The 15,109-nt window shown below is 37.3% G+C and overlaps 1 protein-coding gene across 14 annotated transcripts in view; it reads right to left on the minus strand.

The window, feature by feature from the left end:
* PIAS2 (protein inhibitor of activated STAT 2) overlaps positions 1-15,109 on the minus strand; it is a 144,821-nt gene that overhangs the window by 64,401 nt on the left and 65,311 nt on the right. For all 14 annotated transcript variants that reach the window (XM_053205544.1, XM_053205541.1, XM_053205545.1 and 11 more), the window contains 4 exons: positions 13,136-13,241; positions 11,456-11,529; positions 1,811-1,971; positions 472-605 (listed from right to left, as the gene is read on the minus strand). In XM_053205544.1, the coding sequence (XP_053061519.1) occupies positions 472-605; positions 1,811-1,971; positions 11,456-11,529; positions 13,136-13,241 (475 nt within the window). The remainder of the gene's footprint in view (positions 1-471; positions 606-1,810; positions 1,972-11,455; positions 11,530-13,135; positions 13,242-15,109) is intronic.

The following is a 15,109-nucleotide window of genomic DNA, read 5'->3' on the forward strand; positions in this document are numbered from 1 at the left end:
AATTTCTTCCCACAAAGAAATGGAAACAGTCTGTTCACTTCGTTAGCAACTAACCTGTGAGCACCTGCCTCTACCCTCCATTGATGGATTATGTGGCCTAAGGACACCTAAACTTGGGGTTTCCCCCAAAAGTTTCAAAAAAATTCTGAAAGCTATCCATAAAAATGTCATTTATAACTTTTCACTCTGTAACAAACACATTATATTAAAATGACTTGGGGTGATTATTTCATTTACTTTATATATGACAAATATACTACGAAAAAGCTAATTATAAGGTGACATACACTTTACCAAATTTCTTAAGGTAAGAGTAAAAACTGCTTGAGGGAAATTACGTATGTAACAGACGATCAAAAGATACAGTTCACAAACAAAGCTCCAAATGCAGGTCTAGTGGCCAAAGTTAACGATAAAGACAACGGTGCGGGGGTCTCATTGCTTTGCTCTCCGTGGCTATCCTGCACATACTTTCTATCTTTGTACACGGCTGGCTGGACACTTTCATAGCTTCTTTCTTCGGTCTCATTGGACACCAAGTGCCATCTTCTTGGAATTTGATCTCATCCACATCAGAACAGTCATTGAGAATTTCCATGAAAAGCCTATAAACCAATTAAGAAGTGCATAAATGTAATCCATGGCTTTGTTCAAAGGTGAGCTAAGTAACACATACTGCCTTGGAGACAAAAGTGATGCTATTTGACCTTTTTGTTTGTTTTGGTGTTTCAATACTTCACACTTTACAACAGCTGTTACACACCCCACCCCCCTTCCCCTCCTAGGTTTTAGATCTTTAAGGGGTTTACTGAGAATCATCTAAGAAACCAGTTGACTAAATAGACACCTGGAGCCTCCTAGCCAGGACTGGTAGTAAAGAGCAACCTCCAGCATAACATACAAAACAGACATGAGCAAATATAAAGGTTATTATACAAAAAATAATTTATAAGCTTATTATCAAGAAAAAATGTCATAGGGGTGGGGAAAGGAGCATTAGGGCCATTAAAAAGCCTCAATAAATTTAAAAGAACTCAGCATACAAATTATGTTCTATGACCATAATGAAATCTGAATCTTCAAAAAAACCTGTGGAAAACGCCCAAATATGTGGAAACTAAACAAAACCACCAATGAGACACAGAAAACATAAAAACATAAATTAGAAGGTATTTTGAACTGAATATGAAAATTAATAAAATTTGTGGAATATAGCTAAAGCAGTACTTGAAGGAAAAGTTATAGCATTAATCTTCTTCTATTAGGAAAGGACTCAAATCAAACCTCAGCTTCTACCTAAAGGAAACTAGAGAGCAAATTAAAATGAAAGTACACACAAAAAGGGAAACAACAAAGAACAGAAACAAATGAAATAGAAAAAGAGGAAAATCAATCAAAACAAAAGGCTAACAACCTTCAGTAAAACTGACAACCTTCTGGTCAGACTGAAGCTCACTCAGAAAGAAACAGATCACCTGAGGAACCCCACGTATATTAAAGAAACTGAATTTGTAGTGAAAAACTTTACCACAGAGAAAACCCCAGTCCCAACCATCTTCACTGGGGGATTCTACCAAATATTTGAGGAGACAAAATACCACCACTTCCCAACTCATTTGTATGGGGCCAGGATTACTGTAGTATTAAAACCAGACAAAGGCATTACAAGAAAGCAACAGACGAGTATCCCTCGTGAAATTTAGCAAAAACAAAGCCAATGATAAAAAGGATAACATGATGCTAGACTAAAAGTTACATGAGGCTGTACTGCATGTTTACACAGCTAACACTTATGCTGGAATATACTTACCCATCTAAAATTAGACTTTCATAGGCAGCCTTTTTGTCGCACACAGGACAAATCCAGGTGGGCTTCTTCTCATTCATTTGCAGATAAAGGGCAGCATCAAAACACTGTAGATGTGTACAAGTCACTGCACGGCATGGGATCGTCAGCCTCATTTTCCCTAACTACAGAAAGGGAAGACAACAGGGGAAACCTTTCAGAAAGGGTAGCAAAGCCTCAAAGGCAAGAGTCGGTCATAAAAGTCTGAAAAGATCTCACAAGAAGATCAAAATGAAAAAGATTTTCAAACCAGAATTTCTTTCTAATCAAGATCACTACATATATTATTTGTGTTCACTCACTGCCCTATGACTTTTAAAAGACTATTTCAGGGGCACCTGGGTGGCTCAGTGGGTTAAGCAAGCATCCGACTCTTGATTTCAGCTCAGGTCACGATCTCACAGTTTGTTAGTTCAAGTACCACATTGGGCTCTTCACTGACAGTGTGGAGCCTGCTTGGGATTCTCTCTCTACCTTGCTCTCTGCCCCTCCCCTGCTTGCACTCTCTCCCTCTCTCTCAAAATAAATAAACATTTTAAAAAAATAAACAAAAGCCCATTTCAGTTTTTGAAAATAATTAACACGTAAATTCAGAGGCAGAAAAAAATACATATACAACAAAAACCTCTTTCTCACCTGTTACCCTGTTTAGAGGGAACCACTATTACCCACCTCTTGTATGCTCTTTCATAGATATTCTATGTATAACCCAGTGTGTATTTTTAAAATACATTTTCCCATAAATGGTGGCAAGCAATACACACAATTCTGTGCCATTTGTCACATAATACAACTTAATAATTATTTCACGTATATTCAGTACATAAAAAGCTACCATGATATGAAGATATAATTGATGTGAAGTACGTGATATGAATGATCATTATTTACTTAACCAGTACCCTCCCCTGGTGATGGACATTTAAATTGTTCCTAATATTTTATCACTATAAATGATGCTGTAATAAATAACTATAGGCTAAACTCCCAGAAGTGATATTTTTGGGTCAAAGGGAAAGTGCATTTGTGATTTCTGTCATACTAACAAACTGTATTGATTTATGCATATATGTGCATTAATGAGTTTGGTTCCCCTCAACTTTGTCAACACAGTCCTATTAAATTCACTTTGATCTCTGCCAATCTGATAAGTGAAAACCACCCCATTATAATTGTGAACTACATTTCCCTTATTATAAGTGAAGCTGAGCTTATTTTTACCTTTTATTTTTAGAGAGTGAGAGAGTGAGTATGGAGTGGGGCAGGAAGAGAGAGAGAGAATCTTAAGCAGGCTCCATGCTCAGTGCAGAGCCCGATACAGAGCTCAAGCCCATGACCCTGGGATCATGACCTGAGCTGAAATCTACTCACCCAGCCAGGTGCCCTGTTCTTTTTTACTTCTAAGAGTTATCTGTGTTTCCAAGAGCAGTCTATACATAACCTTTTCTCCTTCCTGATTGGCTATTAGTCTTTGGTTATTTATCTACAGAAGCTTTACGTTAAGTCAGCTTCGTGTATGTGATATGAATTGCAAATGTGTTTTTTATTTACAAAAATGTTTTACTTGTGTATAATCACATGTGCTGATATTCCAATGTACTTGTATATAATTCAGTGCTCTATTCAATTCTTATTCCAATTGGGAGAGGTACACCAACATCAAGACACACACCCAGATTAGACAGAGTCTTTCAACAACCTTCCCTATACATTTCCTTTACAGAGAACCTATCAGTTTATGACAGAACCTATCAGTTTATCTGTTATTCTGACAGAAAATGTGTTTCTCCCACTATGGACTCTAAACTCCACAAGGACAAGTTCCACGTCGCTGTTCACCACTATAATCCAAGTGTCACAGCACAGTACCTGGCACACAGCATATGCGCAGTATTTGTTGACCAGATGGTAGAACAAATGGAAAAAGACGGGGAAAGTGGCAAAGGGAACAAAGGGGAGAAAAGGGAGGAAGGAAGGACTTCTTCATATGCCCTCTAAGTCCAGAAGAATTCACAGCAAAATTACATCGTTAACTTTGCCTGAGGGGTAGGATTTTTAGAATGTTCCTGTTTGTTTTTTTTCCCTTTTGGTTTACCTATTTCTTTCTCCTAAAATGAACATTTGGTTATTTTGTAATTAAAAAGAAAATAATGTAGCCAAGCCATCATCACAGCCATAACTAATGTTTGCACAGTTCCTACTTACACGCGAAGTGCAACGTTGAGTACATTTATTAATCCTAGTGAGCTTTTAAACCTAACAAGTGTGCTACATGATCCATCTATATTATCATCTGCCCCTGAGAACACTGAGGCACAAAGAGGGTAAGTAATGACGACCATTGCAAAGTCAGAAAGTGGCAGGGCCAATATGTGAACCAAGCAGCCCTGGCTCCAGAGTCTATACTCCTGATCACTGTGCTGACTCCATCTGAGGTCTAACTAGAATTCTAAACGGGATCTTAGAAGTTACCGTGATTCGTACAAGTATGTAGCACAAACAACTCATTATTTAAGGCAGAAAAAAAGTGAGAATAGAACTAAAATAGGCAATTTCTCTTCTTATGATACTTGCTATGTTTTCCCTTCCTTTAATAACAAATTATCCCTTAAGTGATGTAGAATCTTACTGTGTGCTAAGGAGTTTTACCTAAATTTCACATAATTTTCATAACAACCCTATGACTCCAGAAAGAGTAGTACCTACATTAATGCTTTTGAAATGAAGATGCTGAGGCTACATGAGACTACAGACACCACACTCACTGAGACACAGTGGCTGGAGCTAGAATGCAAACCCAAATGTTTTTCACTTCCATGAGAACCCTCCTAGTTTTTACATCATACATGGTCCTGGTTCTCAGTTTTTAATTATCTATCCTTCCCAATTTTGCTAACAGTTTTTGTTCTGTTAGGAATGGATTTAGCACCTAATGAGATGATCACAGGGGTTCCCTCCCACCTTTCAATTATTAATATAAATAATTTTAATAGATTTTCTAAAATCAAACCATTGCATTCCTAAGAGGCATTCCTTTGTTATCACATCTTATTCTTTTAAAATACTGGATTCTTCTTAAAGTACTGGATTCTAGTGGCTAGCGTTTCATTTTGGAATCTTTCATCATTGCTTTTTTTTTTTTTTTTTTTTACACAATCTAGTGCCTAGAAATAACCGAAATAATAACTTTTTTTAAAAAGGCTGAACAAGTAATTTACACCATACCCAATCAACAAAATACCTCCAGTGACTAAAATAAGATACATCTACACATTAATTTTTAAGATATACTGTTAATTTTAAAAAAAGTAAAGCACAGAACCGTGCATGCAGCACAATTTTTTCCAATAAACATGCATGATTATGAATAAAGTTAAATCTAGAAAGATGTATTTCATACCATTAGTAATAATGTTACTTCTGAGTAACAGACTTAAGCAATTAAAAATTTTTTATCTGAATACTTTTACAATAAAGTAGGTATTAATTGTCAACTTTCAAAATTTATTCCTTTAAAATAATGCTCTAACTTGGCCTACTGTGTTTTTTTTGGCTACTAGTTCTTGAACTTTTGGCCTCAGAATCCTTTTACTCTCTTAAAAATCGAGAATCTCAAATAATTTTTATGCATATATTAATCAATATTTACTATAGAAATTAAAGCAGACATTTTTAAAACAAGAATACACAAGTACACACTACACCACCATCAGTGACCCTTGTTAACCACCACTGTCTACTCAGGACAGAATGAGAGCAGAAAAAGGACAAACTGTGTCCTGGTATTATTATAAAAATAGCTTTGACTTCGTGAACTTCTTCGAAAAGTTTCAGGAGACCCCAAGTATCTCTGGGTCACACTTTGAGAACTTGCTTTTTATCTTCTTCAGTGCCATTTTCATTTCTCCTGTCACTGCCTCAGAATTTCCACAACATACAGAACTGAAAACATTCACTGTTGTGGAAGTTAATGATCCTAAATTTAATCCTACTCTACCGTCTCTCAAGAGTTAATGAGCATTTCCCAAGTTAAAAAAGCCTTTCTTACCATCTGGCCAAATGTGATCAATTTCCTAATACTGATCATGGTGTGTTAGTAAAAGAAATTTTGAATGTGTTAAATTCTATTTAGTCAGATGTCTGATGGATAACGGGCACCTGGGAGGTTCAGTCGGTTGACCACCTGACTCTTGATTTCGGCCCAGATAATGATCCCAAAGTCATGGGACTGAGCCCCGCATGGGGCTCCACACTAAGTGTGGAGCCTGCTTAAGATTCTCTTTCCCTCTCTTTCCCTCTCTCCCCATCTGCCCCTCTCCCCATTAGCACATGTCTCTAATAAAAAAATAACAAAATAAAATACTCTATTTAGTCAGGTGCTGTTTTATGAATGAAATGGTTCCCAACCAATTCAACACTTTTTTTGATTTGTAAAAATTTTTAAGTTTTAAATGCCAGTTAACAGTGCAATATTAGTTTCAGGTGTACAATGCAGTGACTCAACAGTTTCATACAATACCCAGTGCTCACCGTATCAAATACACTCCTTAATACCCATCATCTATTTCTCCCATCCTTCACCCACCTCCTTTCTGTTAACCATCAGTTTGTTCTCTGTAGTGAAGAGTCTGTTTCTTGGGGCACCTGGGTGGCTCAGTCGGTTGAGTGTCCGACTTCAACTCAAGTCATGATCTCACGGTAAGTTCGAGCCCCACACTTGGCTCACTGCTCTCAGTGCAGACCCTGCTTCGGATCCTCTGTCCCCTCTCTGCCCCTCTTCTGTTTGTGTTCTCTTTCTCAAAAATAAATAAAACCTTTTTTTTTTTTTTTAAAGTCTGTTTCTCAACAGATGCTAGCGAGGATGTGGAGAACGGGGAACCCTCTTACACCGGTGTGAATGCAAACTGGTGCAACCACTCTGGAAAATGGTATGGAGGTTCCTCAAAAAGTTCAAAACAGAATCACCCTATGATCCAGCAACTACACTCCTGGGTATTTACCCAAAGTATACAAAAATATATATTCAAAGGGGTACATGCACCCTGATGCTTATAGCAGCATTATCAACAATACCCAAACTATGGAAAGAGCCCAAATGTCCATCGACTAACGAATGGATAGAGGAAATGTGGTATATACACAAGGGAATATTACTCAGCCATCAAAAGAATGAAATCTCACCATTTGCAATGACGTGGATGAAGCCAGAGTATATTATGCTAAGTAAAATAAGTCAGAAAGACAAATACCATAGGATTCCACTCATATGTGGAATTTAAGAAATAAAACAGATGAACATATGGGAAAGAAAAAAGAGAGAAGCAAACCATTAGAGACTCTTCACAATAGAGAACTGAGGGTTGATGGGGGATGGGATAAATGGGTGATGGGTATTAAGGAGAGCTCTTGTTATGATGAGCATTTGGTATTATAAGTAATGAATCACTTAATTCTACTCCTGAAACCAATATTACACTATAGCTTAACTAACTAGAATTTAAATAAAAACATGAAAAAGAAAAAAAGGGTCTGTTTCTTGGTTTGCCTCTCTTTTTGCCCCTTTGCTCATTTGTTTCTTAAATTCCACATGAGTGAGATCATATGGTATCTGTGTTTCTCTGACTTACTTCGCTCAGCATTAATGCTCTAGCTCCATCCATGTCGTTGCACATGGAGAAATTTCTTTCCTTTTATGGCTGAGTAATATTCCAGTGTGTGTGTGTGTGTGTGTGTGTGTGTGTGTGTGTGTACACACACCCCACTTTTATCCATTTATCAGTCAATGGACACATGGGCCATTTCCACATAATGCTGCTATAAATATCAGGGTAAGGGGTGTGTGGTTGGCTCAGTCAGCTGAGCGTCCAACTCCTGATTTCAGCTCCAGTCATGATCTCATGGTTCATGGGTTTGAGTCCCGTGTCAGGCTCTGTGCTGACAGCACAGAGCCTGCTTAGGATTCTCTCTCTCTCCCCTTCCCTCACTCATGCTCTCTCAACATAATAAACAAACATTTAAAAATAAGTATCAGGGTACAGGGTGCCTGGGTGGCTCAGTCGGTTAAGCATCTGACTTCGGCTCAGGCCATCCTCTCACGGTTCCTGGGTTGTTCAAGCGTCAGGCTCTGTGCTGACAGCTCAGAGCCTGGAGCCTGCTCTGGTTTCTATGTCTCTCTCTCTCTCTCTCTCTCTCTCTGCCCCTCTTTGCTCCTGTTCTCTCAAAAATAAATATTGAATCTCTCTCAAAAATAAACAAACATTTAAAAAAAAATTTTTTTTAAGTAAGTACCAGGGTAAAATGTTAAGCAGAGTGTCTAAATTGATTTTCACTCTACTATAGTCTAATCAGTATCTATCTAAATTAATAAAGAATGTGTATAAGTAAAAAATGGCCCAAATCAGTGGTTCCAAGCTATATATGAGTCAGAATCTTAAGAGTTAAAATCAAACCCAGCTTCGTTGTTTATCCCCCAGCCACCCAGCCCATGTCTGCAGGACAGACTGAAAATCACTAGCTGCTATCACTACGATACAACTCCTGTGTAAAATTCACTGTGTTCAGAAATATAATTACACACACTCAATCAGATCCCGCCTTCAATAATGACTGTAAAATCACCTTTCGTAGGTCCCAAGGAGAGAGGCATTGGACTGTGCTCCCCACTATCCAGATCCATGTCTACTCTGAATCATTTTATAAACATTTTATAAACATTTAACATTTATAAACATTTTATAAACATACTGTGAAATAACATCTCTGCCACTACCTTAAAGCTATCATTTTCTCTCATTTTTGCCTCCTATCCCAGGGTTCACCTCTTATCCTTCCAAATGCCTACGATCCATTCTGTGCTTCTCTATTTCCTACCACTGCACCACATCTTGTGTTAGTTCCACAGCCAGCTAGCTGCACTCTTTTCTGCTTTCTTCAACTAATACCAGTACTGTCTCTTCCTCAAAAACGACTGTCATTCGTTTCATTGCATCATATCCTACAGTTAGCTTCAACTTCATGTTACCACTACCACAGCCTGAAAAGAACCATTCATGCTTTTCTTAGTGCTGAACAAACCAGGTAGGATGAATACTTAAGCTCAAAAGACAGTCCAAGGAACAGACTTGTTTCACTTGTCAGCAGAGAAAGAGAGTATTTAATAAACTTAAAGCAGGATCTTGTTACTTCATCTCTTTAAAAAACTGAAATGTTAATGTTCTTAAACACGGTCAGCTTTACTGAAAAGAAACTGCTCCCTATTCTTATACAGAAGGAACCTTAACCACTCTGATATACCACCTTCACTATTTTGAAAATCTGAGAATCCATTAGTATGTTGGGCTATTGTGTTTTGTTTTAGTTGTTCTCATACAGAATGGCACAGTGGTTGAAGAAAAAAAAAAGGAAACAAATTAAAAGAATAAAAAACAAATGCCAAGAAAATAAGACAGAAAATGGCATCATGCAACTGTTAGAACTCCTCAGGTAAGTTATATCGAAGCACTTTCTTCCTGACCGAACATTCTGCTACTAAAGCATAAAAATAATACAGGGCACCTGGGTGGCTCAGTCAGTTAAGCATCTGACTCTTGATATCCGATCAGGTCGTGATCCCACGGTTCATGAGTTCAAGCTCCGCATTGGGCTCTGTGCTGACAGTGCACCACCTGCTTGGCATTCTTTCTCTCCCTCTCTCTCTGCCCCTCCCCTGCTCACTCACTCGCTCTCTCTCTCTCTCTCTCTCAAAATAAACAAACATTTTTTAAATGCTGCAGACAAATTAAAAAGAAAACAATAAAGGTAACATGAATTCCCTTCCCATATAGCGACTATGCCTAGAATATAGCCAGCAATTAACATTTACTCGATATACTAGTGTTAAACCATAAAGAACTGTCAATATTCAACTGTTTTTGACCAACAGAATGACAATTTCCTGTGTTTCAATTTAGTATCAATTTTAACACAAGAGGGAGGAAAGGGTAATGTGAAGATACTCAGAAGAACTCGTGCCTCAAGGTCTTGTAAGTAGAAGAGGAGGTCCCGGGTCCAAACACAAGCCCTACAGGGCCTCTGCCTCCCCATCGGGGCATGAGTTGTGTTCCCCCCCTCTCCTGAGACTGCAGACATTCTCTCTGGGTCTAATAACCAGAGATTCCTAATTTCTAAGCAATCCCAATTTCATGCAATTCTAATCCTTTTCAATAAAGCTAAGTTAGTTCAAGTTAATGATAATTAAAAAAATAAACTCAGAAAGAAAGATATCTATAGACACCACTTTCCAGGGTGAGAGAGAGGTGGACTTATAACCAGGATATATTTCAGCCCAGTCTGGCATTATGGCATGTTGTTCTGAGAACTGGAATAATGTCAGAAGATCAAAATTTTTATCCTTGTTCTACTACTAACTGTGTGATTTGGGTTAGCCAACCTCTTTTAGTCTTAGTTTTCTCATCTGCAAAGTTTTGCTAAGACAGTTAAATTAAGGACCATATGATAGGAACTCAACAAAATATTCCCTTCTCTCCCCCTCCCTCTGACACAATTCTCTTTCCATGTAAAATACTGTACATTTCTCACAATGGTGGCTGGTCACCAAGTTGCTCCCAAAACTACACTCCTGATTCCAGGACTTTTCTCATAAAGCTCCTCACATCTGGAAAGGGTCCCCTCCAACAGTACTGATTTTAAAGAAACTGTCATTCACTATTCCTGACCCCTCCCATCTCTTTGGTACTCTATTAGCAAGATTACATGCAGTAAGTACGAGTTAGCTTTATCTCTCAAACTAGACTCTTCACTTTCTGACAACTTCCTATCAAGTCCTCAGTATTTTCTCCTGAAATTAGCTCAGTCCCAAGCATATAGGAGAATCTGAATGTTCCTGACTGATTTCTACCCCTAGCCTCTATGTAAAGAGATATAAAAATTATCGTGCAACTTGGGTGCCTGGGTGATTCAGTCGGTTGACCGTCTGACTCTTGGTTTCGTCTCAGGTCATGATCCCAGGGGTGGTGGGATAGAGTCCCATGTCAGACTCTGCACTGGGTGGGGAGCCTGCTTAAGATTCTCCCTCCCTCTCCCTTTCCCTCTCACCCCCCCTCTGTGCCTCCCCCACTCGTGTGTGTGGGCTCTCTCAAGAAAACAAAAATTATTGTGCAACTCTGAAGTATATTATAGATTAAGAATCTCACACATTCTAATTCATTAAACCAGAACTATCAGTCAGCATTATCAGGTACTGGTAATTTTACTGCTACTTTTCAATACTGTTTATATTCCGATAAAAGGAGCCAACTCTCTACATACGTTTACTGTTAGCTGTGGATGGTCTAGAGCAAAAAACTCTGACAGATTATTTTGAACCTACTAAATAAAGCTCTCTTCCCTCTTTGATAAAATCTTTTAGGTCTCTTCTTGTTCAGTTAGTGCTTAAACAATGTCTGCATTCTTTAGAATTATAATGCTTAATCATTAAACTTCCTGAATGGAAAAACAACAAAAGTTCAGAATTCTATCATAATAGATCATTCGTCCCACACTTACTTTTATAGGAAAATTAGTAATTCATAGAAAGCGAAACACCCCAGAATGTCTTGCTGCGTTACTTACAGGGCACATCAAGGATACCCGGAGGCTAGTTGTAGCAATTTCACTGTCAGGATCTGCAGTAAGTTTTTCTTTAACTTTAAAAAGAAAGAAAAAGAATTTAAAAATTTTTTCAACGAACTGTAATAATTATGAACAGAATTACAGAAATATATATCATCTTATTGTTGATACGTTTCCCAAACATTTCCAATAGGTCAACCAACTATAAAAACATAAAAACCCCCGAAACATTAAGGATTAACATACTGAAAACACAATCCTACTTCCAGTATCAGGTTTAAGCATTACAAACTTGCAAACTCTAGATCACATGTTTAACTGAATTTTTCAGTTTCCTTTTAAAAGTAAAATTGGAGGGGCGCCTGGGTGGCGCAGTCGGTTAAGCGTCCGACTTCAGCCAGGTCACGATCTCGCGGTCCATGAGTTTGAGCCCCACGTCAGGCTCTGGGCTGATGGCTCAGAGCCTGGAGCCTGTTTCCGATTCTGTGTCTCCCTCTCTCTCTGCCCCTCCCCCGTTCATGCTCTGTCTCTCTCTGTCCCAAAAATAAATAAACGTTGGAAAAAAAAAAAAAAAGAAAGTAAAATTGCAGGTAAGGAAGAGTTTCAAAAACAGAAATCTGCTTAAGGCTTCAGAACAATTCAACAGTTAGGAAAGGCACTTGGAAACCAGCAGTACTCTGGGCTTTAACGCTTTCCTCACACACACTCATAATTTTATTAGGGAGTAATTTGTAAACAGAATGGGCACAATATTCTTACACTTCCTTTGACAACTGAAAACTACAATGGACGTGGAATGTCTCTGCAATTTTATTGACCAGGTGATGGATACAAGGTACTGTATACACAAGCTAACAATTATACGTGTGCCCTTTAGGTGCCTAATTCTCAACACCATCCTGAGAATACATCAGGAAATGAAGGCTGCTGAATCCGAACAGGGCAAGCAAGAAGAACTACGGGCTTCTCTGGCTTCCCACTCCAGGCAGGAAGATGGATACTGTGTCATTTCAGGAGATGAGGATGGTTTAAGTACAAGAAACGCAACATCATTTCAACAGCCCTACTTGGCTCCCTTTTCAATCTGTAGATCCTCTTTTCCTTTCCGGTTCATTCAGTTGGTATGGAAGGTAATTTGAGGGAAAATATTCTCTTTCCCAGGAAAATATCTGTTCAATTGAATTAAGTTACTGAACTGAATTATTTACAGTTTGGGTTAGACTTTTTTCTCTATTATTACATAAAACAAAACATCTGAGAAGGCAAATACTGTTGATAGTTATCAACATTCTTCTGCAAAAAGAGCCTCTTATTTAGAATTTTTTAAAAGGTACATTCTATTACACACTGGAGGTTCTGAAGACTTGCATTTCTATTTGCAAGTCAATGTATGCATCCAAATTACCACCAACCTGACATTTACCTAAATAAATTTTCATGAAAAACCCCCAAATCAGACTAGTTGGGATTTTAAAATTGATCCACTGGGAGTGATTTCTAAGAGAATGGTTTTGCACGTTAGAGGGCTCTGTTCTTAGAATACTTTTAACTCAAAATTCATTTCAAGTTTCTAATAATTCTTCCCAATTATTCCTGTATTGATGTATATGTGAGGCTTGCTTTTTTTTTTTCCTCCCCATTAAAGCATCTCATATGCTTAGTCTTACAAACATTACTTACTTAGTGCTCTGGAATGATCAGGGTTTCTAATACCTTTCATTTTTAATCTCTGTAATAACATGGCTGACGTGAGCTGTCGTACAAGATATACAGACATGGAGTAATTCTACAAAGAAAGATAATCTGTATTAAAGACAAGAGATAATAGCCTATTTACAAAAAAATACTTGTCTAAAAATTCTGGTTGCTAAAAATAACATTCAAGATAACTTTCACAGGAAGGTCAATGACTGGGAAGGGAAAAAAATCAACTCAGCTATTTTACAAAAGACAAAAACTCAATCATATTAAAGGTATTTCTAAATCACTTAACCCTTCAAAACATCCATGTGAAAGATAACATATATCAGTAGTTTTCAAACTGTGTTTCTAATTTAGCAAAACTGCTATCTTAGAGGCAATGATGATATGAATGAGAATGTACCCTCTCATGCCTACTTCTAACTAAAATTGTTCTGTTTTTATGTATTGGAACTGTCAGAATATTTTCACTGAAGAACAGGTTCCACTGCAGAAAAAAAGTTCAAACACCAGGGACGTGAATTAACACTTCAAATCCAGAGTTTCAAAGTTCCAATTCTGGAAGAAGAAACCACTTCATACATGGCCTTGAGCAAATCTTTAAATGAACCCAATATTGGCTTTCCTCTAAGAAAAGCTCTGACAAATTAACTCCTGTTCCCAAATGCACGTTAGGGAAGGGACAGCTACTGTAGTAAATAAGACACACAGAGAAAACGATAAAAATCAAAAAGACAAGCCCAGAAAAAAAAAAACAGCATCCAATCCCATACCTCTAGGATCTGGCACAAAGGAACCTTCGTTAGCTATTTATAGAGCTATGAAGAGATGAAATATAATTTTACCTACATACTAAAAATCTCTTGCAATTTAACTACATATATTCATTCAATTGATTCTACAATAAATGGAATACTTTTAATAGTTACCAAAACAAGTATTTTAAATATTATTTTTAATGTTCTGCAACAGTCCTTTTAAGTATCTGAGGAGTACCCAATATATATAGTGTGCAGGTTTTAAGTCAATTAATCATTTTAATTATAAGGAAAGAATATGTATTCCCATTATCTGGCAAAAAAACCCTCCCAGGTCTTCCATGTCTACAATCATTTACTCAAAAATCTGCAAGTTAATAATTACTTCAAAAAGATATACTCTTCTATTTGAATCCTTCTCCTAAGCTTTAAAGCCTTAATACTTGCTCATTTAACAACGTTCCTTGCATACAACACCCATTCTCAAGATTTTACTTATTCGTTAAGTAGGCCTCAGGAAATTAAGCAACTTTGCTAAAATCAAACAAGGGCCAACTTGGGACTAAGCCAAAATTTTCTGAATCCTTATCCAATGCTTCACTACATTACACATTCAGTTTGTGAAAATGAAAAATATTAGGAATCAGTGCCCTATGATAATAAAGACAAGTGAACAGTAACAATTCAAATATGAAAGCTCAAGAAAACAATCATTAAAGGGACAGTAATATTTTTATAGTCCAAATATTAATACAAAATATTCTTTATGTCCAGCTCTGCAACTGCCTTGGTGACACAACCACAAAATTCCTGCTATAAACATAGGACTCGATTTCTCCATCCATATAATAGGAATATTACCCTTTACCTCTATGAAACAGCAAGATGAAAGTTGATGTTCAGAAATTAACTGAAATCTCTTTTGCCATTCTATTATTTCTAAATATAAACAAATAGTTCTAAAATAGAAATCCCATGTTGTATTAGTCAGTACCCCATAAATGATGTAACGCATTTTGAGACTAAGAATTCGTAGAAAGCCAGGTTCAAACATAAAGGTATTGAAAAAATAATGTATTTTCATAATTCAGGGAGGTGAATTAACACTTCAAATCCAGAGTTTCAAAGTTCTAATTCTGGAAGAAGAGACCACTTCATACATGGCCTTGAGCAAATCTTTAAATGAACCCAATAT

This window comes from Acinonyx jubatus, chromosome D3 (assembly GCF_027475565.1).
Source record: "Acinonyx jubatus isolate Ajub_Pintada_27869175 chromosome D3, VMU_Ajub_asm_v1.0, whole genome shotgun sequence".
NCBI classification, from domain to species: Eukaryota; Metazoa; Chordata; class Mammalia; order Carnivora; family Felidae; genus Acinonyx; species Acinonyx jubatus.